Source organism: Neopelma chrysocephalum, unplaced genomic scaffold (genome assembly GCF_003984885.1).
Source record: "Neopelma chrysocephalum unplaced genomic scaffold, ASM398488v2 Primary Assembly neopelma1_24, whole genome shotgun sequence".
Classification (NCBI taxonomy): domain Eukaryota; kingdom Metazoa; phylum Chordata; class Aves; order Passeriformes; family Pipridae; genus Neopelma; species Neopelma chrysocephalum.
In genome coordinates this window covers 35,212,688-35,235,072 of record NW_020897693.1, presented here as the reverse complement: position 1 = coordinate 35,235,072, position 22,385 = coordinate 35,212,688, and the positions used below count along the sequence as shown (strand labels likewise).

At 43.7% G+C, this 22,385-nt stretch overlaps 1 protein-coding gene across 7 annotated transcripts in view; it reads right to left on the bottom strand.

Moving 5' to 3' along the window:
* Positions 1-12,616, bottom strand: part of ADCK1 (aarF domain containing kinase 1) — a 73,752-nt gene extending 61,136 nt beyond the window's left edge. The window contains exons 1-4 of one of the 7 annotated variants that reach the window (XM_027672656.1): positions 12,544-12,599; positions 10,776-10,893; positions 9,537-9,674; positions 5,094-5,177 (exon numbers count right to left, since the gene is read on the bottom strand). In XM_027672656.1, coding sequence (XP_027528457.1) covers positions 5,094-5,177; positions 9,537-9,662 — 210 coding nt within the window. In that variant the 5' untranslated portion in view covers positions 9,663-9,674; positions 10,776-10,893; positions 12,544-12,599. Of the gene's footprint in view, positions 1-5,093; positions 5,178-9,536; positions 9,675-10,775; positions 10,894-11,937; positions 12,161-12,543 lie in introns of those variants that run through there. The other 6 variants (XM_027672649.1, XM_027672640.1, XM_027672674.1 and 3 more) reach the window with 6 other exon arrangements.
* Between the last annotated feature and the right edge of the window lie 9,769 nt (positions 12,617-22,385).

The window sequence follows — 22,385 nt, the reverse complement described above, 5'->3', positions numbered from 1 at the left end:
AAAAAAGATCCAATAAATGAGGCACTGCCTCTTTTCCCTCACTTCTCTCCTTCTTCCACCTCCAAAAATGTCACAGTAGATGGCCCATTTCTCTGAATAAATCACTGCAGATGACTGAAGAACATCTTGTTTCATAGGCACACATCCCAGAAAAAAAAGGACCTTCCTAATGCTACAAAATTAAAACCTAGTGATGCTGTGGCCAGAGCGTTCAGCTGACACCACTCTAGAAAGCACAAGGAGGAAAAGGAAGTGTCATATAATTATAAGACTTATTTTACAGCTTGTTATGTGTTTTCAATGCAAAGCTTTTGTGCTTTATGTGTTGGCAGGAAGTTTGCTAGACAGCAGTGCTCAAAATGTAGAGTAATCAAGCCACCAGCTGGCCCTGCTCGTAGCTTTTTTAGATGGCATTAGTGTCGACCATGCCTTTTAGATGAAGAGACATCCTGGGGAGCACATAATAGGGCAACCAAACATGATCAGCTCAGGGACTGTGTATGGGCTCTGAAGCTCTTCACCTCTCTATTACTGGTTCCATTTAGTTTGGTGACAGAAAGTCACTGCCACCTAATGGCTATTCCATGTCTCATAGGGAAGTTCATTTGCTTCTCACCTCAGTTCACCACAGGCTGAAACACAAGCAATGAGAGCCACCACTGCACACACTGGCTGTGGTGTAGAATAGCCCACAGTCCCCATTCAAAGCTGCCTTTTTGAAGGAATGCCATGGAGAGTTCCTGGCGACTTCTCTCTGCAGATGCAGTCCACCTCCATCAGGAAGAAACTATTTTAGGACATCACTAACTATTTAAGGCACACAGTGTTACTGAATCATGAGGGAAGTCCAAAGACACAGGCTATTTCATTGGTTTGAACTATTCAGAAACTGTAGGTTATTTTTGAAAAACACACACATGTACACCCACTCCTTTTCTTTCCAGAATCCATCACTTGGGCAACTTCACTGTGAGACAAAACTCATTCTCAAAACACCCACTCCACTGTGAGAAGAAAACATAACAAATGCCAGGAATAGCCTCCAAGGAACAAGAAATTGTATCTGTATACTGATGGCACAAGGTTATGCTTTCCAAATATTTGCCCAGGTACTGACAGCCTGATAACCTTAAGTTTGAATGAGGAGAACATCCTCATTCTGCTCTCGAAAGGAGGATATTTAATTAACTTCCCCAAATGGCTTTTCCCTGACAAAGCAATTCTGTAGCCAACAGTTAATTCAAGAATGGATTCCCACTGTCTCATGAGACACCTTGATCACAGATCCTTTTTCTCCTTGCTATCTCCTCTCTATTAAAAAACCCCCACCTGTATCCACACTCACAGCAGTAACCTTTTGTCTTACAGAAGAAAACAACACAAAAATGCCCTGCTCAAGATTTTCAACTGTGGCCACTTGTGCCAAAATCTGCAAGACAACCGACCCATTGCAGTCCTCTTACTACACTGACAACAACTCAGAATCCCTTAAGCAAACTGCACATTGTGACACACCTCCTGACTGACAGCAGAATCAACAGAAATTGATGCCAGCAATGTAGGAAGCGTCAGCCAAGACATCCAGATGCTACGATGAGAGGCATGCTGGAAGTGTCACAAGGTAGCCTGACTTGAGACTGGGTAGACAAACACTCAGAAAAGCCAACACTCAAGGATGCAGAAGAACATCTGAGAAATGTAGCCTTCTACAAAACAAAATCATTTGCTGAGAAAGCAATAGTTAGGGAAATGGCACGGAGCAGGCTGCCCTCCTTTCTCCTCTGACCCAGTGCAAGCAGGGGCAGAAATTCAAAGAAATGCCCAAGCTTACATGTGGCAAAGATGTCCAGAATCATTTAATGAAACAGACATGAATTGAAGAAAGTTCATATCTCTCCTAATGCTCCTGACACTAGACCTACAGACATAAGATGTCTTGGGGCCAACCACAGCTACCACTGGCCTTGACATCAGTACACTGGCATTATCATCATATGCAGGAAAAGGGCACATACCCCAGGAAGGATCTTTTTAACTTAGGAGAAAGATCAAGTTTCCTATGTGGTCCAGCCACCAGTGGTGAGATGAAGCAACCACTGGGAAGGACATAAAGCCTGAGCACTTAAGCACATTCGTTCCTGCAACAGACAGGAATGGAAGAGAAGACATTTTTTTCTCTTGGTTGTTGCTGAGGAAAGACTGTGAGTGCCATCAGCTAAGTGGATTCTTTTATCTCCTGGTTGACAGGAGAACCAACCTCAGGACACATGGTGAATTCCCATCGACTGCTCCCTGCCTTATGGTAAACAGTAAAACACCCCCAATCTGCTGGCCATAAAAAAGTGCTGAGAACTGAGGGGCTGAGACTATTAGCAACGAATGTGGTCCATGAGGGACAGAAAGATATAGTAAGATTGAAGATAATTCCTTGGAGCTAATCAGGAACCTGGCTAAAAGTCCATGGGGAACCCATTTCCTTATTAATCTGTTTTGCATTTAATTGCTTCCTAATGACTATGTCCCTGTTTGGCCCCAATAGGTTCAGAGACTGGTGCTGCCATTGAAGCTTCCCATCTCTCATCTGAGGCCATGGGTAATTTACAGACTCCAATTTAATGGCTTGCTGGGAATCCATGGAGAGCGAGTTAAGCATTATTTGCACTGGAGTAGCACCTAGCAGTACCTACTGAGTACCAGGAGGAGATCCACAGAAAAAAAGTGTTTTGCCACTCCCAGCTGCAAACTCCCATCTCAGACACATATGGAGCTGTATCGCCTCACCGGAGACAGAGGCACAGCAGCCGCATCCAGACCTTTTGGCACTGTAGTCCCTGGTCACCCTATCACACACACACATACACCCTGCCTCACAGAATCTCTCTTCTAGCACAGCACCAAAACTGATTCTGGAAATCAGTAGCCAATTCATACATATGCTTAAAAGAAAATTCCAAACTCTCAGTTTATGAAGAGGACGTTAAACTGGCCCCACTGGAAGGACAGAAAACAAAGAGAGTATGATGAATGGCTGACAGCAACAGAGAACTATCTAGGGCAGAAGTCTGTAGAAGCAACATCTGGATAAGTATCCTTAATACACAACACTTACTTGGGAGGGGAATTCACATCTTCTTGTCCCCATCCAGTTACTAATCTTTAGTACCAATTCCAATGGGGCAACTTCTTAAAAGTGATTCTGTGCTAGTACAAGACCACAAAATCAGCTCCCACAGAGAGTTAAAAGAGCTGCAAGATGGTAAAGATGTGGTTGCCATTCACTTAGAACTGCAGTGAGATAAAGGGTTTGGTGTGCAATTGTCCAGGCCCAAAAAAATCTCCCATGTCAAACTGATGCTTCACTAGTACAAGCTCTACAGGGATGTTGCTGAGGAACCCACAAGTGCTGTCACTGCCAGGCTCAGTGGTGGCACTCCATAACACCTGCCAACAGCAGGACAGGCCTCCACTGGCCAACAAGTTTTACTAACTCACGCTATGTCTGTGCCTACTTCCTCTTATCTCCCAGGTCATGCCCCTTCATGCAGCCATAGGCTAGTGCTGGCCATGCCACATAGTCCTGTGCCATGCTGGCATGCTGTGCTTGCCACTGGCACTGCCACACACAGGGGCTGACTCAGCTAGTCTTGGTTGCCAACAGGGAGGGTGCGGCTCTGTGCAGCGCCAGGAAACAGGGGCTGCCTGGGGCACGGATTGATGAACCATCAAAACCTACATGACAGATGTTAATGAAGCTATGGGGAGACACAGCAAAAGGTCAGGAGTTTGCAATGGCTGCTGCAAACTCTGCCATATGATAAGCTGTCCACAGCACTGATAACTCCATAACTTGGGTATCACTTAAGAAAGCTACAAGCAGCCCTACTGCAAACCAGATTTCAAAGGAACAGGGGCAGAGACGTGGGCAGAGGAACAGTGAAGCTCCAGACTCCCACACATCTATCTCCATTTTATTCCAGGGCATCAGTGCCTCTCAGCTGGGATGGGGAGCTACAGCAGAACAGCTTAGCATCTTCAGGCAGGAGAGGATGAGAACAAGCTCAAGGAAGCCATTCTGCAAACTATTACATATACACTAAGACCATACAGATGATGTGGATTTTCTGCCAGAGGAATACTAAACCATATTGAAGACCAATGTCACTGATTTGTACTTTACCCAACACCGTTTCCAGCTTTACAGTCCCTCCAATCTGAGAATCCCTGGAGAGCACCACTCCATGCATTATGACCACAACAGTGGCCTAAATCCTACACACATTAAGAAGAAAAATGAGGTTAAAGACCTTACTTTAAACATACTATGCAGACTGGCCCAATTTGGCACAAGCCATATTTCTCACTCCAAGGAGGCCTGAAGCTGAAATAGCAGAGAAACCCTGGCTACATACACCACATGCATTCAGCTAAAACTAGGTGTCATTCACAGCTCAAGGTACTAGAGGGCTGTAAGCTGGAATAAAAGGTGCAGCACAAGACTTGAGAAGAGCAACAAGGGTGCTTATCTTCCTTCTCACTAGAAATGTTTTTTCTATTAATGTTAATTACTGATATCAAAACACAACGTGTTTTTCACTGAGATGTACACTTCTTCACACAATTCTCATTTCCTTAGAGATCTGCAAGTCTGATTGATCCCTATTATTTCCCTTTCAACACACTCCTCCTACTTAAATCCCTCAGCCTTCATGTTATGGCCACTACCAACCAACAAGCAGGATAAGAAAGCACTGCCAGGCCACTCTCAGCACTGACCTCCACATAACCAGTCTGGGCAGCAGCGAACCAGTGGCAGAGTCCAAACGCATCTTACCCCACACACCAAGTACTTGAATCTCTACTGGACATAAGTGAGCACTGGTTGCATGGGGCTACTTTTGCCAAGGGGCCTTCAGCATTGGCAATGCAGGTCCTGCAAGAAGCTTATCTAATATGGAGCTGTTATCTAATGTTGCTGTTAACAATTTGGTAGAAAGCATATTGAATTATTAAGCTGACAGCTTTACAGCAATGGCTTTGGCAACACATCTGTGCCTTGCAGTTTCCAAGGAACACAGTTCAGTGCTATTACCTACCTGTGATTTGAGGAATTCATACTCCTCTGTTCCATATGGGACACTTCGAAGAGAGGTGAGGTAGTCATAGGTGATAACTGCCGTCTGCAAATGAAACCAGAAATGTTGAGCAAGCTCTGCAGCTATCAAAACAATAAGACATCTGTTAAGGAGAATGTATGTAGCTTAGGCTTCAAAGTTTAGGCTCCACAGTGAAGCCTATGGTAACAGACTCATTATTAAATTAAATGAACATATTTCAATTTCAATGAATGTTTATAAAAAATGGTGCAGGAGCCTCATTGCTATGTAGCTATTAAAAATAAGCAACCCTTGGCACTCCTGTACTATCTTCTATTTGAGGAGCTCAAAGCATTTTCCTAATCTCTGCACAGCACCTTGCACAGCAGACTCCATTCTCAGTCAGCCATCTGGGGCTTCCACAATAAGGTCTGCTGCTAGTAACAGAGACCATGCAGCCATGCAGACCCTGTTTGTGCCCCATCAGTTATCCCACGCTGCATCTTCACACCTCCAACCAGCCTAACCAGCTCACGCTGGGTAGATGGCTCAGCAGGGAACAGAATGACTGAAGACAAGCTCACATTTCAGCACAAGCAGCAGTACTTTTGGGGTTATTCAACTGCACAGAGGACTACGGGGCCAAAGGGCCAGATATCCAATTACAAAACCACAATATGGGTATCCAGCTAAAGCTTCTTAGCTCGACACACCCACAGACAATGAAATTAGATTCCTAAGTGCCTCAATGATTTCTGAAAACAGATCTAGGGTATTCCACAATTCCTATGACTAAGGTTCCTCTCTCCATAGTCAAAACACCAGTGAATGGGAGTGAAGCATACAGGTCGTGTTTGGAGGGAGAGAAAGGAATGTACACCTGGAGGAGCCTGTCCACTAACCTGCCATTTGAACTTCAAGATCCTTGCCATGAAGAACCATTTGCATAACTTCCATCAAAAGCCACTTTTCCTAAAATCTCATTCCCATTCTGGCACAGGATACTAGCCCCACCTTGCATCAAAAACATGGCCAGGAAGGGCATAAAGTACAGTTGATGTATCATGAAAACCAGGGAGGCAAGGGAATCAAACCTGCTTTGAGACAAAGCCAGTGGAACTGATAATAGGGAAACACTCAAAAGCTCAGAAAAGCATCCAAGAGGGGACTAAGCTGGGAATCAGTTACAGACACACTCCTTTCTTGTGGAGGTTAGGTTTCTCATGTTTCCTGTTTTCCAAATTGTAAACTGAGCACAGCAATTTTTTTTCCTGTTTTTTCAGGCTGTCTTGCCCCTGGTGAACTCAGGAACTGTACAGCTACATAGAGACCATTCAGAAGAAAAATTTTTCAAAGTATCTTCACAACCTCAAAGAAAACTTTGAAGTGGAGGGAGGTTCAAATCAGCCTTGCATGAAGACTTGAGTTTGTTCTTATTTTATCTCTGGTCCATGAGGGTAATTATCACCTCCAACTTGAAAAGAAGCAGCTAACAGATTGGCCTGTATTACAGAGGAAGAGGGAATTAATTAAACGGTTGCTAATTACATCATAATCTTAAACACTAAATTAATATTATGATGATCCTGATGATAGGCAACTCTGACATTGCCAAATCCCTGCCAGTGCCTAAGATGTATTCCAGTTACTGCACAGAATGTTCCTTCCACATAACCAAAACAACTGGGACGCTCTCAAAGGAAAATGGCAAACGCACAATGGCTTTGCCAGGTTTCTAATTTTACCAGAATATAGAAACTCTCTGCAGTATGATGCTGCCCACACCATGAACTTCACTCTCATCCACGATGAGTGCTGTCATTAACATTACAGTGTGAGACTGAGGCTTGGAGATACAAAAAGACCTACAAAGTCAACCAGCCCCTCTCTTTACAAATGCCAGATTACTTTCATTATCTTGTATCCTGTCCACTGTCAAATGTCCCAAAGACTTGGGCTTCGCTTTGTATCAATGAATTCTACACCATACACTTCCACTGCTTCTAAACCTATCCTCAGATCTTACCAAGTCATGGTTCCCTCTGAATAGCTGTCTATCCATACATAACCAAGAGCCAGTTCTGTAAACTGAGGCTTAAAAAGAAATTTTCTGCTATGAGTTTCATCAAGTTTCTTATGGAGTCTGCAAAGAACTACTGAACCAGCATACTTAAAATACAAGCCAACTGAAATCTTTCTAATCAAACTCAGATGAAATCTGTCTGGAGTCTCATAGTTACAGGTCAAGTTTCTTAATCCTCATGTGTTCTCATGGCTTCTCTTTTGTTTTTTTTTCTTTGCCATTACGTAACTGGTTTTAAATTTTTGTGTTTGCTGCTTGTGTCTCTTCATTACAATCTGCTTTTGCCTGGCTATGGTCCAATGACTAAATAAAGCATCCAAGTAAGAGGCCTGCACAGGTCTAGACTGAAGGACAGATACTTTAGGTCCATGTAGATGCCCCCAATATCCAATCCCCAAAATCACTTGTTTGCTACCGAGTCTTACCTTTCATTTAAAAAAACAGCAGGCCCTAAGGTGAACCTCTTAGTAGTAAACATGTCTGCTCTACTGCCTTCCCCTGGTCCATGGTTTAGGAAGGACAGCAGGTCAGGCTGCCTGTGCTCAGACAACAGCTGACCTCTGACTGTCCAACAAGGAGCAGGCCCCAAGCTGGGAAGGCAGAGGTCACTGGCACAGCAGGACTAAAGAATCTTTCAGAAACAACCCAACCACATGCAGTCGTATACACCAGAGGAAACACAGAATTCAAAGAGAGACAGAACATTCTTGTTTGAAAAGTACACAGACACACAGATTTAAACTCATGCTGCCATCACCTGCAGAAGCCTGAGCACTAGTAACTTGTTTTTTTGGGGTCACTGCTCACAGCTATGGGTGCAGAACCCTCTAATGCATTCAAGAGCAGGGCCAGTGAAGCGCTTTACAGCCAATGACTTGTGGCTTCCCTGAAGGCAGAGAACATGAAAGTCAAGCATGTCTGTAGATTTGCCAGCATCTAAAGCAAAGAAAATCTTCCTTTCCCTACTTTCTATTCACCAGGAAAGTAATCTCTCACCATCACTCAAAACACAGACCAACTGCACAGCTTCATCACTGCATACTTCTCACTTATTTTTGTCTTAAACAGAAGATTGCCACAAAACAGTGGCTTCAGAAAGACTGAGAAACACTCGTCAAGCAGGCAGAACTCAAGGGCAGACTGGAGAGCCGAAAAGCCTGAACAGCAGATTCTCCTCCAGCCACAATAAGCTGTATTCCCTCTCCATGCCTCAATTTTCTGTGCTTTAAAAGGGAAAGAGCTGCTCCCTGTTACCTGGCAGTGCTGCCTTATGGTTAGGGACAGAGCATGAAGCTTAGCACATATTAGGTAAGAAGGAAAGATTACAGTTTGTATTTCTGCCTTCACCCTTTCAAAATAAACATTCATTTTTCACAATAGTTCATGATGCTGCATGCACATGGCACCTGAGCCAACCCACAGAGCTTGTTTCTTATTGCATCTGCCCTCAGGAGCTGACTCTCTGTAAAACTCATTAATGAAGTGCTTAGAAGTCATAGAAAATGCAGACAGACAGCTGCTTACCACTGGGGGTCTGTAAATGATGGAGATTGTGGCCTGAAGTGACAGATGTATAATGCAACTGAGGTACAGGGAGACTGATACCCCCTCTAGAGTCTCTGTTCTCCATGTTCCTGGCTGCTCGTAGATTCATCAGTGAATATCCCCAAGGAGAAGGCAGAAGCCTATTTGGCTGGCAGGCTCCATTCCCAGGTTTTCTGAGAAATATCAGTGATGCTAGGCAGATTTATTTTAATAGCGTTTATTTTACAAATCTGGAAACCACTCTAACCTCAAAAGTATGTCATCTGCCACCCTCTCTTTACTCAAAACATCAGTCCTTCTCTCTCTAAATCTCTCATACTAAGGGTCACAGGGCAATGGCTACCATTGTTTATCAATACAACAACTAGGATCCCTAAAACAAAATGTTGCAATTTAAAACACGGCATATGCAGAGAAGATGGTTTGAACTAAGTCACTGTTAAATGCCGCAGGAGATGGGTGACTGGGTGACTGATCTTGAAAGGTTGCTGATGAAGACGTGGGCCCAAAGTGAGCCCTTGCTCTGAAGGTCCCACCCTATCCAGAGAAGCAGAGACAGCTCTCTGCAGTCTAGTAGTTCCATTTGTTTCCTTCCAAAATGTGGAAACAACAGCTCTATTCCTTATGTGCTTTCATGTCTCTTCTCCCCACTGTGTCAAGAACTTGAAGAGCTAGCTCCCTATGGACCTTCTGACTTCCAGAGCCAGTTGCCAACTAGAAATGCAGAGGGAATGCAAGAAATCGCAAGTTCTTGTGAACTTCAATTCCCTTACCCATCTAGGAATCTTCCTGCACATTACTATGGTAAAACTTACTGTGGCAATGGCTCGGCCCACACGAACAATTCCAAAATCATTAGGATCCAGGAATGTGTTTCCATACATATAGATGCCAGAAGCAGCTGCTGTCAATGAGGCAAGTTTCAAAGCCCTTCGCGCCATGACTGCTGAACCCTGCCAAGACACAAAACAACAACTGTAACATCTAATAAGAACTTAGTGATCTGATGCCTTACAGCCCCAAAGGACCTGACAATCCAAGTTTTAATTGCTCCTTTCCTAATGACACACTGCTAGCACTGCCCCCAGCTGAGAGCTCAAACAATCACCCAGCAACTGAACGTAAGCCATTCATTGCTATTCCAAACTCAACAGTGTCTACGGGACACAAATCCAGAAGTAACTCCCTGCTAGACCTTGTGCATCCACAACAAAACATTTGTTCAGGGTCCCAAAAGCTTTTCAAGGAGAAACAACAGGTGGACAGAGGGAAGGCAGCATGAGATCACCAAAAGTCAATTCTTATCCTAGCAATAGGTCCCTTCTTCAATGCAAATTTTTGAAAATACCACAGCATAAGCAGATTGCAAGGGGATAACAGAAGATATAAAAAAGCAGGGTTTAAAAAGAGATCTTGCAACATGAAGAGCACCCAAAATTTGTTAGAAACTCTACCAGGTTAGTTCTAAAAGCTCCTTACTGCTGACAAGGGGTGTAGGAAGAGGCCAGGAGGTTGCGTGCGACTCCAGCAGTCAGAGAGTAACGCGTAATGCAGGGCATGGGGGACTTGATCAGAGCAACCCAGCAAGACTTGTTTTCTCATAATCACTGTCCCATTCAAGTGCCAGTTCCTGCAGAACAGACATCTGCAGGAATTAACAGCCTATTCCTGGCTCTGTCACAGGCCCAGCACAGGCCTGAAGTGAGACACTTCTCGATCACTTTCTCTCCTGGGAGACAAGGGTGGGGAATGAACACACTTCCTACATTAAGCACTTTGAATCACTGCATTCATTGTTTGCAGTACATAAAGTAGTGTAAACATGTAACTCGTTACATGTTATATATATGTATATATTACAATTCTTTATGTCACCTTAAAGGATTCAGACATGAAAAAAATAACAAATTAGGTATATTTTCTTTCCTTTTCCCATGGGTGGTATTGGACAGAAAATATGGTTGACCATTCTTTCTGCTTGTACCACAAATCAAAAGGCACGGTCATCTACACTGCAAGCTCTCAAGAGCACCCTTGACAGTGCAGGCTCTTACCCCATCAAGATGGAGTCCTCTAATCCTCCCACTCCTAGACTTGATTGAGAAACTTTCCTACTTCTCATTGCGAAGCTTTAACAGGGTCAGTCTGGCTTCTGCTTTTTCTCTTGGAAGCCTTGTAACCAAAAAACACGTGGTGACACAGGTCAAGTCTTTCAAAAACAGTTCACAAGAACACAATCAGCAAAATAAATTAATATAACACAAGAGACCTCTGTACACAAACCTTAGCCAAACTTTATTATTTCCTTTTATTTCTTTACAAGGCCTAGGTAACTGCGAGGCAGAAAAGCTGAGACATATTCTGTCAGTGCCTGTCAGAGCTGCCTGCAGCACCCCAGCTCTTTCCCCTGTCAGAATGGGTAGCTGACTGACCAGGACTCCTTTGAATCTACGATCAAACTCAAGAGAAAATAATCCTGGACCCTTCGCTGCAGCCAAATGAACACACACTTCCCAAAAGAAAGCTGCCTCACTGGAATTCTAAAAACTTTGGGGCTTTTTCCTGGAGGACCAATCTCGTTTGTACAGACATCTCTTGCATCCTCCGTCACCTTCAAAAATAACATTTTGCAATGTGTTTTAATTAAACCATTTCTGCTCATTGTACGTTTCTGTAAAATTTAATTTATTGAAAAGTGAAAGGTGCAATGACATTTTATTAACACACAAAATACGCCTTTTTCATTATTTTTTCCTTCGCTTTCTCGATTACTAAAAGAACATTTTATCGAAAGCAAGATGCAAGTCCATCTGTTCTCACATCTTATTTCTACCTGAAGGTATAATTTGCAGTTTGTGACATCACATCTATTGCCATACCCACCAGCTGTATGTCACAAACAGAAGATAGGAACTTTAGGTAGCAAATAAACAGGCAGAGCAGCTGAATTCTTCAGCAAGAAAGTTCCTGCTTTCATGCTTAATGCGTTGTACCAATAAAAAGGGCATAATTAAACCCCCTCCAATAAAAGGTACAGAAATGAAATTGTCAGAAATAAATTGTATTTCACAGTTTTGCATACGGTGTCAAGGAGCCTTTTCCATGTAAATGAGCCATTATTACACCCCTAGGGGTATCTTAAGGACCCTGTCAGCTGTGAAACACGCCTCGGGATGTCACTGCCTCCCGTTATTAAGCCCTGCGTTGATGGATCACCTCCAGCTTTTCTTTCACCTCCATGAGGTGGCACGTTTGACTTTCACACAACTTCGCACACGTGAGGCTCCCTTGCCTTCCAGCTGGGCTTCTATTCCCGCCAGGGGCAGCCAGCACAGTGCCGGTTCCCTACGGGAACCCGAAGGTGACCCCACCGCCACCTGCCCCGGCCCGTGCCCTGTCCCGAGGCCGGGGGAGCGGCGGGGAGCGCCGACAGCCCCGAGGGCAGCGGGGTCCCGCACCCACCGCCGCCCGAAGCCCCGCACAGGCCGCGTCCTCCGCCGCGCCCCGGGTGTGCCCGTGAAGGACACGAGCGCCGGCTGCTCTCGGTTCTCCTTCAGGCGCGCCGGGTCGGGCCTCCCGGAGCAGCGCCCGCGCCCCGCGCCGCTCCCGCTCGCACGAACAGCCCCGGCCCCGCCGAGCCCCGCGGCAGCCGGGGCCCTGTCCGCGGGGCCGCGCCCGCGGGGGCAATCGCTGCTGCGCCTGGAGCCCCCGGCCCCGCGGAGGAGCCGAACCGGGCCGAGGCGGCTGAGGCGGCAGCGCGGCCGGACAGGGCCCGGACGCCCCCGCTCCGGCCGCTCCGCCGGCGCTCAGAGCGGCACTTACCGCCTCGCCGGCACTTCAACTCGCGCGCCCCGCGCCGCTCCCCCTCCGCCCCGCACACGGTACGGCCCGGCCCCCATGGCACGCCGGGAAATGTAGTGTCCGGCCGCGGCCGCTCGGAGAGATGGGGGCGCGGCGAGACTGCGAGGGGCGGCCCCTGGGCGAGCCCACGGCGGAGCGGCGGGGGGAGCGCCGGGCTCCGAGCAGCGCTCACGCCTCCGGCCCCGCCGCGAGGGGGCGCGCTACTCACAACCCTGCTCGCAGCATTGTGACCTGCTCCAGTTCGGGACCAGCGGGGTATCGCAATCCCCGTCTGTCAGTGGGGCTCCCAGCCTGGCACAGCTGCCCGGAAAACTCGTCTTCTACGCTCTTAGAAAACCTCAGACTTTAGGATATTTCAATTGGTTTTCCATGTTTCCTCACTGAAAGCTCTGCAGCAGGGAGAAGGTTTGTATGTATGTGTGCATATATACATACATATGTCAGAAATCGTGAGAGAAGGTAGAAGTACCAAACTCGGAGCACTTCTTTTGCACATCTATGAGGGGTGCTGGAGAGGCGCTGATGTTTTTATTGACTAGAAACTAGAACTGGTCTTTGATGGAGGGTGTGGGTTTGACCAGGGCACTATGAATATTTTATTTTTTGAGTCTGAGTATTGCACCACATCAAGACTGGGTGTGAGTACAGTCACCTATGCAGCCATAATAGCATGTGGGCTGGCAACATGGTGTCTGCTCCTAGTACTGAGGGAGTGTTCTCGTGCTGTCACCAGTGGGGTTCTGATGACAAGACTTACAACACTCGTCCTGCTCCTGCTGAACAAAAACCAAATGTTGTCCATCATGTGGACAGATCCCCAAGCAGTGTTAAGGTGATAGCATAATTTATGCAGTTATACTTAGCTTTGGTCATTCGGTGAAGTGCACACATGGCTGACTAATATCATCTTGTGCTTAAGGATATTCCAAAGGCCAAAGAGATGTGTATGAAAAATATCTCAGAAACTGCTGTTCTCCATCCAAGAGAATGATCCAGTAAAACAACTGTGTTCATCAAGAATAGAATAGCTGTTGGCAACTAGGAAAATAATTGCAGAATGAAAAAAAAGCATTCTCTGCAGCTAATCTTTAGTTCCTTCCTATAAGAAATGAAAATGGTAATAAATTTTATCATATTCAAGGTTCAGTGCAAGACCAATCTCTCCATCAAAGTCTTCCTGCAATAAAGATCACAATAAAAGAAAGAAAGAACAAACCAGAGAATGAAAAAGTGTTGCTGAACCATCATAAATAATGTAAAAGGTTCTTATTCTCTGGAGCAAATACGTAGCTTGATAGTCACCCACCTGAAACTTGGCATTTCTGATTGAACTTTTCTCTCACTGGGAAAAGAAGGAAGCTCAATGTTGTTTCCAGTCAATATCTTTCTAATAATTAAATAAAGCAATTCAGTAATACCCGGGAACCCATGACAGAAGTATTTGGGACAGAGTTAAGGACACAGCTACCAAAATAAATTCTTAATACTTTAAAAAGATGCCAGAGACCAAAACTAGAATGAGATCGAAAGGTTCTTAATAATTCTTTGAGAGTTATTGTTTCCATCAGGATTCTGGAAACACTGAAACAAATCAAGGAAAGCGTCACCACACTGCATTTCCATTCCTATTTGCAGGCATGCAGTTGCACCCAAAAGGATAGAAACAGGGGAAAAAAGGGATCTAGGAACACTTGAAACAAAAGGTCTCAGCTTCTAAAAGGAATAAAACATGACATTAGAGTTAGGGAAAGGTTTTGATGACAAGTCTCTCTTCCAAGATGAATAGGTTTTTCATCCAAAGCTCTGTGGAAAGTGCTATAAAGGTAACGTTGTCTACCTTCTCCCTGGCTGTGGGACAATGGTATATTAAATATTCTCCTGAAAGATCAACATAATATTGGGAATATTTGCTGGGCACCTGTATTTGATTTGTGTGGCAAGGTTTTGGTAGTGGGGGAGGGGGCTACATGAGTGGCTTCTGTGGGAAGCTGCCAGAAGCTTCCCCCATGTCCAACAGAGCCAATGCCAGCCAGCTCCAAGATGGATCCATTGCTGGCCAAGGCTGAGCCCATCAGTGATGGTAGTAGTGCCTCTGTGATAACATTTATAAAGGAGAAAAAGTTATTATGTGGGGCTAATTGTGCTCAGAGAAGAGTGAGGATATGTGAGGGGAACAGCTCTGCAGACACCAAGGTCAGTGAAGAAAGAGGGGGAGGAGGTGCTCCAGTCACTGGAGCTGAGGTTCCCCTGCAGCCCGTGGTGCAGACTGTAGTGAGACAGCTGTGCCCATGCAGCTCATCGAGGTCCATGGTGGAGCAGAGATCCACTTACAGCCTGTGGAGGATGCAAGCGATGCCCAAAGGAGACTGTGACCCCGTGGGCAGCTCATGCTGGAGCAGGCTCTTGCAGGACCTGTGGACCCATTGAGAGAGGAGTCCATGCTAAAGCAGGTCTGCTGGCAGGATCTGTGGCCCTGTAGGGCCCATACTGGAACAGTTCATGAAGATTTGTAGCCTATGGGAACGGCTCACATTGGAGCACGTGAAGAGTGTGGGGAATTCTACGCCTATGGAGGAAGGAGCAGCAGAGATAATGTGGTGAACTGACCATAAGCCCCATTCCCTATCACCGTGCACTTGTACAGGAGGGGAAATGGACAAAATTGGGAGTGAAGTTGAGCCCAGGAAGAAGAGAAGTTTGGGGAAGCTGTTTTTTAAAATTTGGGTTTATTCCTCATTATCCTACTCTGTTCTGATTGGTAATAAATTCAAAATAAATTCAGTTATTTTCCCTAATCGAATCTGTTTTGCCTGTGACAATAGTTAGCGAGTGATCTCTTCCTGTCCTTATTTCAACCCATGAGCCTTTCAGTATCTTCTCTCCCTGTCCAGTTGAGGAGGGGAGTGACAGAGCAGCTTTGGTGGGCACCCAGCATCCAGACAAGGTCAATCTGCCACAGTAACCCTCTTGTTTCCATCTGGGTTCACTTCATTCTTGCTTTCCCTACTTGTACTCTGTGGCAGACCTTAACATAAATGCCTGTATAATTTGGGCTTCCTGCTGAATACCATCTCTAAGAAACAAAGCAGCTACAAATTATGAAGGGCAGATTACCCTGCCAGCATGCTGAGGATACAGGGCCCACATGGTCAGTTGCTGCATCAGCCATATGATGGCTAAGCTGGCTACAATCTCGTAAATTTCTTTCCCTTCTAGGACAGATGGGAGCTTTTGAACTGCTGCAGGGCAGTGAAGCATCACAGCTTAGTCTTGGATCATTACAAATTTGTATAGGAAAGACTATTTTGGAAGGAAGCTTCACAGTTTAGAGGGAAAAGAGGAAGAAAATAAAGTTAGGGAGATGTGCACCTGATGTACTATTGAGAAAATGAGAAACAAGTGCTGACTGAAAATGAAGAAACCAACCTGAATCAAATAATCAAAAAATCTTAGAAGTACGCGGAAAAGATCTACTGCTCCTGTGTCTGCTAAAGCCTGTGGAAGTTTTGCTATGGATTTTTGTGTTTGCAAATTCACGACCTCCACAGTTCAGGCCGATACTGGGTGTAACAGTGGGATAGCCATTTAAACTTACTGTGCTACTGCATATAAAAGGCAAAAATAGAGACTGTAACTGCAGAACAACCACTGATTCCTGACCACAGCCCACTGCTTCTACTTGGGATGCTTAGAAGACTGCTGCCCAGGCTATCAATCCCCTGCTTTAACTTCTAGATCCCACTTATTGGACACACTCCCAGCAAAGGGGGCAGGTCAGCATCTGATTTTTGCTGGCCTCCCCTGGAAAAGCTATGGGAGGTTGCTTCAGAATAATTTTGGTCCTTGCAGCTCTCAGTTAAACAGGCTGACGCTGAGTCTGCTGTGAAGAGGGAAACAAAAAAGAGGCTTTTGTAGCATAACAATGCTATGTGCTGATGTGCAATGGGCAATTATGTAACCAACGCTAAATCTTTCTATAATTAGAACAAGCACTTAGAGTGATCAGAGCTCTTTTGTGTGAGCCTACACGGGGGTATGCAAGAAAAACCTTGGCTTGAAGGAAAGATGCTGGCTTGATTTCCCTTTCCTTTCCACTTGGTGAATAAATTAAATCTCAGATTACCCTACATTGCTGTGAAAGACAAACAGTGAAAAGCGTTTCCTTTTCATTCTTGTTGAAGACATTTGCATCCCAGGTGTGAATCTCATGAAATGCAGATACAAACTGAAAGATTCGGCCTCTCTGCCCCAAGCACAGGAACTGGAAGAGCAGCCATACAGCCTGAAGAAAGGACAGAAGGTCATCATCAGCCCTCCCTCTGGAGAATTAACCTCTTTTTTAGATTCACTTCGATGAAAAATATGGCAAGATATCTGAAAAGGCTCACTTATACTAGACATTCCTCACGTACACGGAGTAGGCATGGGAAAAGAGATCAAAACAGTCCCAGATCCTATGATTTTATGGACCCAGAGAACTAGCTGACAAGGAGATATGAAACAGTATGTTGAGAAATTGCTACCAGCGCAGTGGGAAGAACAGCTTGACCCAGCTGTTCTTTCACTCTTCTGATCTGTCCCTCCATTCTGTGGATGGTCAGCAATACAAATATTGAGGGAGATCTATCTTCTGCAGCTGTAAGCAAATGCAGCTCTAAAAGTTACTGTAGCAATGCCAATTCATACAAGGTGAAGATCTGGCAGTTAGGATCTCTGCTGCTAGAGATCTGTACTCCTCGAATATTTTCTGATTCTTTTCTTATTAGTGCAGGTCACTAGAAGAAATATTACAAATTCCTGTGTATAAGGGTTGACAGATGTGCAAATCAACAGGGGAGACGGGAAATACAGCAACCTACCTGGAACTAATTCTAGAAGATAGATTGACATACTCTCACAGGTTTCCTGCAAGGCCAAACCCGCCCCCATTCTCAGTCCAACTTAAATGGAGATTGGCAGGTTTTGCCTTTATATCAGCAGCAGAAATCTCAGAGCTGACTCTGGAAGCCATAAAAGTTTCGAATAGCAAGTTCTTACCAATCATACTGTACAGACCCAATGTTTGGATAAGACATCTCTCAACAAGAACATGCCCACTGCCCAAGGTCATTCAGTCCTTGTGAATCGTAGTGACGAAAGTCTGAGTGTGACAACAGAAAGTGTTGTGCTGCTAGGAGAACTGGGCTTTAGGTGAGAAGCAAAATCCACTTCTATTAGTATTTTGTTCCCTCAAGGCCATTGCTTAACATTGTTGTGCATTATCAGTTTAGACAATTGCATGCCACCTTCATACCTCTCTCTCATAATTTCTGTGGGCAAAAAAAATTCCCCTTACTTTGTTTGCTTACCTAAAGCTTTTGGTGCCTAAAGGACACTCCGTTATTTCTTGCAGTTCGTTGGGAAGTGTCAGTGGGCCACCATGTCCTGTATGAAAAGATGTTTATCAACTGGGAATAGAATGCTTCCAAAATGTTTGCAAACCACCCTGGAGTCTGTGGGGTTTTACGGAAGTGCATGAGAACATTTTTGCCTCTCTGAGAAAGTTGAGTGGTCTACAAAGTACAACAAATAACAGAAATTAAACCAGCCTCCATTTCAGTCATTCCAGAAAATACAGACATGACTTGAGGAATATAAAGGTTTTTTTACAAAAGCACTCATAGACCTTCTGATCTTTTCCCCCCAGCTATAATTATTCCTTCTGACTGCTGCCTGTAATCTCTAAGGGAATGAGAAGTGCAGGGGTCACTGATGTGGCTGAACCTTTCCATCTAGGTAAATCACCTCTTTTTCACTGTTTAGCATCCTACCTGTGGCACAATTTATGCCTTGGGTTAAGAAATGTCATTTATTTTGATAATTTCTATTCCACAATGTGCAGCAACTGTTAGGCATACAGATATGTGATATTAACAATAGCTTATTCCATTACTTTGTATTGTCAACTGCATTTGTTACAACATATTTCATGAACCATTTAACTCTTCATTTACAAATGTGAAAAAGTGCTGAAGTAGATAAAAAAGGTGCAGAGGATTTAGCAGCCTAAATCTGCCCCAAAAGACTCCTTGGAATGCATCAGAAATATGTTCTTAAAACCAGCTGTGGTATCACATCTAAAAATGTCCCTGCTCCCAGCCATGCCAGGGATTAAGAAAAACCTCTGCAGAGCGTGGACTCCTTACTCGCCATAACAAGGATCACTTTAGCATGATCATTTTGTGAGAAGAGATGCATGTGGAAACCTGGTATCACTGACATCCAGAAAGATATTATCCAAAAAATGTCATGATAAAAACAAAAAGAAATTAATACATTTTTTCCTTAGAAACAGATTTTTATTTGGGTAAAATATGTTTTAACCTCTCAAAACCATTCCTTGCCTAATGCTTCTTTTGTCAAAGCTCTGCCAGAGCTGGCATCTTTGAACTATTACTAGGCCTGATTCAGAAAAAGTCCAGACCTAGGAGATACATGAAGATGCACAGACATCATCAATACAGAAGAGGATATTAACTTTTTTTGTCTGATGCTGTGATTGTGGGGCATTAAATTTCACCTTGCTATTCCTATATGGGCCCTGGTTACTCAGCCTTGCTCAAAGCAGATGTGGTAATAACGAATTTGTCTCTTCCCAGGAGATTTCAACTTTGATTAGAAGACAACTAGGGATCAAAAAGTGAGCACTTTTCACAGTTTTCCAAAGGTTAATCACTCTCATTTTTAAATATTTCTGCCTAATTTCTCATTTGAATTTCCCTAATTTCTACTTCCAGTCACAGCTTCTTGTTTTGCCTTCCTCTATGAGATTAAGGAGTGCCTTTATATCCTGCATTTCTAACTTGTACAGGTGCACAGACAGGATGGTCAAATCTCCTCTCAATTTTTTTGTAATGAGCAAAACATACTAAAGTTTTTAATTTGCTCACTCAGATTATTTCTCCTTTGTAAGGTAGTTGTCAAAGGACAGATAAGAGGAGTTCATCTCATTCTAGTCTGGCAATATAACATTTACCTCTTAAACTTCACCACAAAAAAGCTTACTTATTGTATTTCCCTTACACTTCCAATTAACTCTAGCCTTATGTTATCTTTCTAGTCTTCTAATCCTCTTCTACCTTCCAGCATTGTTTTAGAAACTTGAACACCAGACAACAGAGTCCCTCTAGGGTTCACCATGTCCCTACTTCTACATCCATGGGCTGCACAAGGCTTTTTGTTACTTCATAGCACAAGAAATTCATGCTAAGCTGCTTCTGTCTCATAACTCTCATGAGTCCTTTTCAGAGTCATTGGTTCCCAGGACAGTCTGTACTTAACCCCCAATTTCTTATAGACACAGAAGTTTGCACAATGTGATGTTAAAACACATCTCGTTTGAATGGATTCTACTTCCCAAGTAGTCTAGCTCACCCTATATGACTCTCCTCTCAGTATCACTAAACATTTTGCCACTCATTTTGAAATATACAAATTTTTTGAATAACAATTTCATATTGATCGCAAGCTGATGAAAAGCAAGCAGTAGAAGTCCTAGCATCCCTTCCTCTGTAACTTCCTCAGAAATATCCTGACACAGCATTGATCCACTGCTGACGATTCCTTTGCTCTTTAAAATGCCAGCCAGTTCTCTACCCAGGTGGCACAGGACTTTGAGTGTTGCACAGTGCTAATTCTTTAATCAAAACACCATCAGAAGCAATGGGAGGTGTACCAGGTCAGGTTCAAGGACAATTATGTGAGTAATTTATTTATTTGGTCTGGTACCTCACCTAACATAAAAAAATTAATTCCTTTCTCACATCTAGAAGAAAATGAGAGAAAAAACCTCAAACAAACCACAATGAATCAAATGTGACAACAACAACAACAGAAATGTATTAGATCAGAAATTAAACCCATTCTGGTTTTAAGAATTTCCCTGATTTCAAAAAAGTAAGCAAATTCGGACTATAATTGGCCAAGAAACATTGCTTTACACCAAAGCTTGAATAGTTTATTTTGTAAATGTTGAAAAAGATTCAAACTCCCCAAACTTCCCACAGTTTTTGAGTACAAAACTTCTCTGATTTTTTTTTCCCAGTACATTTTTGACCAGTTAAACCCTATATGTAAGCATTTAGGTTTAATATGTGATAGGTAAGGCAGAGCAGGGACAAGAAGTCACAGCCGGATTTGTAGCACTTGCATAAAATAAAGACTGTGATATTTTTACACAGCCATATGGTTATGAGTAAGCTTATACAGCCCCTTTGTACCATACGGTCCACTCTATCCTGGGCTAAGAGCCTTTCATGTTCTCAAGCTCAAAATTAGCCAAGTCAGACATTAAAATCAAACCACAAAAAACGAGAGTTTCAAGAGGAAGAAAATAAAGTATTCAAAAGAAGCAGCGTTGCTTATAGCCAGACAGCTATAAACATCTGCAAGCACCTAGAGCTCACTGTCCACAGTGAGAAAGGGAGTGCACAGTTCTCGGAACAAGCTGTAAAACTGAAGAAACGAAAGAAGCACCTTAGTGCAGGAGCTGAAGCAGATTGCTCACCTACAATTTTACCTTCTAAACAAATTTGTATCATGGCTGTCATATAAACTGTGTTGTGAAATAGCTCACAAAGTTGTATATTTGCCATACAGAATTAAATACGTCACATCAAAGGAAGAAGGAGAAATGTCAAAGCAGGAGGGAAAAAAATGTACTTTTTCCACAGAGACAGAAGCCCTGGCAACTTCTGATGGGGAGCCGAGGCTCCTGAATCAGGAGGCAATATTGCCAGATGTGACAACAGCAATTCTGTTACTAAATGACTGACAGAAATGGATAAAAGAGATGACAGATGAGTTTTGCTCATGAAAATTATTGATAAATGGTATGTGTCAAACTCCTGTATCTTTAGCTTTGTCTAAAGTGCTCATAAGAGGCCAGCTGTCTCGGAGAGAAGGGCAAGTATCTGTCATTCACAGAGGTGATGACAGAGCTGCTGTCACCACAATGCTAAGCCAAAGTCTGATTCTCACTGGAGATGATGAGTTTTGGTATAGAGAGACTGCAAGAGGACTGCCCTTACCTTCCTCCAAATCTCCCCTCAACTAGAAATTGTAACAGATTAATTTAGCCTGCAGGACTAGTCTGCCCTGCAGATTAGATGATGAGACAAATTGACTAAAGACTGCAAGACAGACATTTACTCTGCCTTATTGTCTTCCTGCCTCTTATGGTATGATTTTTTAATTTCCAATAGACCATGTTTGTTTCTTTAATCATTCTACATTTTCTTCTCTGACTGGCTCGTGTTTCTCAGCTAGATGAACCGTGCCTGGACCAGCGGGACTCTTCTCCCTTTGTTTCACTAGATGTGACGCAGTGATGGCAGTTACTAATTAATAAGTAAGTGTCTTCGGTTATGGATGGTGACACACACTACCCCTTCAACACAAATAGCAACTTGCCCGTGTAAAGCTCCACCTAGTTCCCATCTATTACAACTCCCTGAGAAGTATTTTTTCATATTCCAAATTTTAATTATCCTCTAAAGAGTCCATTTCTTGACTTGATTTAAAGAAAAACTCCTGTGGAACATACAAATGTCCATTTAACATAGACAACTCCTGGTATTTAATGTAGAAGCTTTTATTTTAAATCAATATATTTTATTCCACTTTCAATCTCTCTTCTTCCCTTCTGTCCCATGTCCCAATTCAATGATTTCCAAGTAGCAGATATCAGAATAAGAAATTTTATTTCAATCCGTTTGCTCTGTATTTCCCGCTTTTCACTTGGACACCTTCATCTGGATGAACTG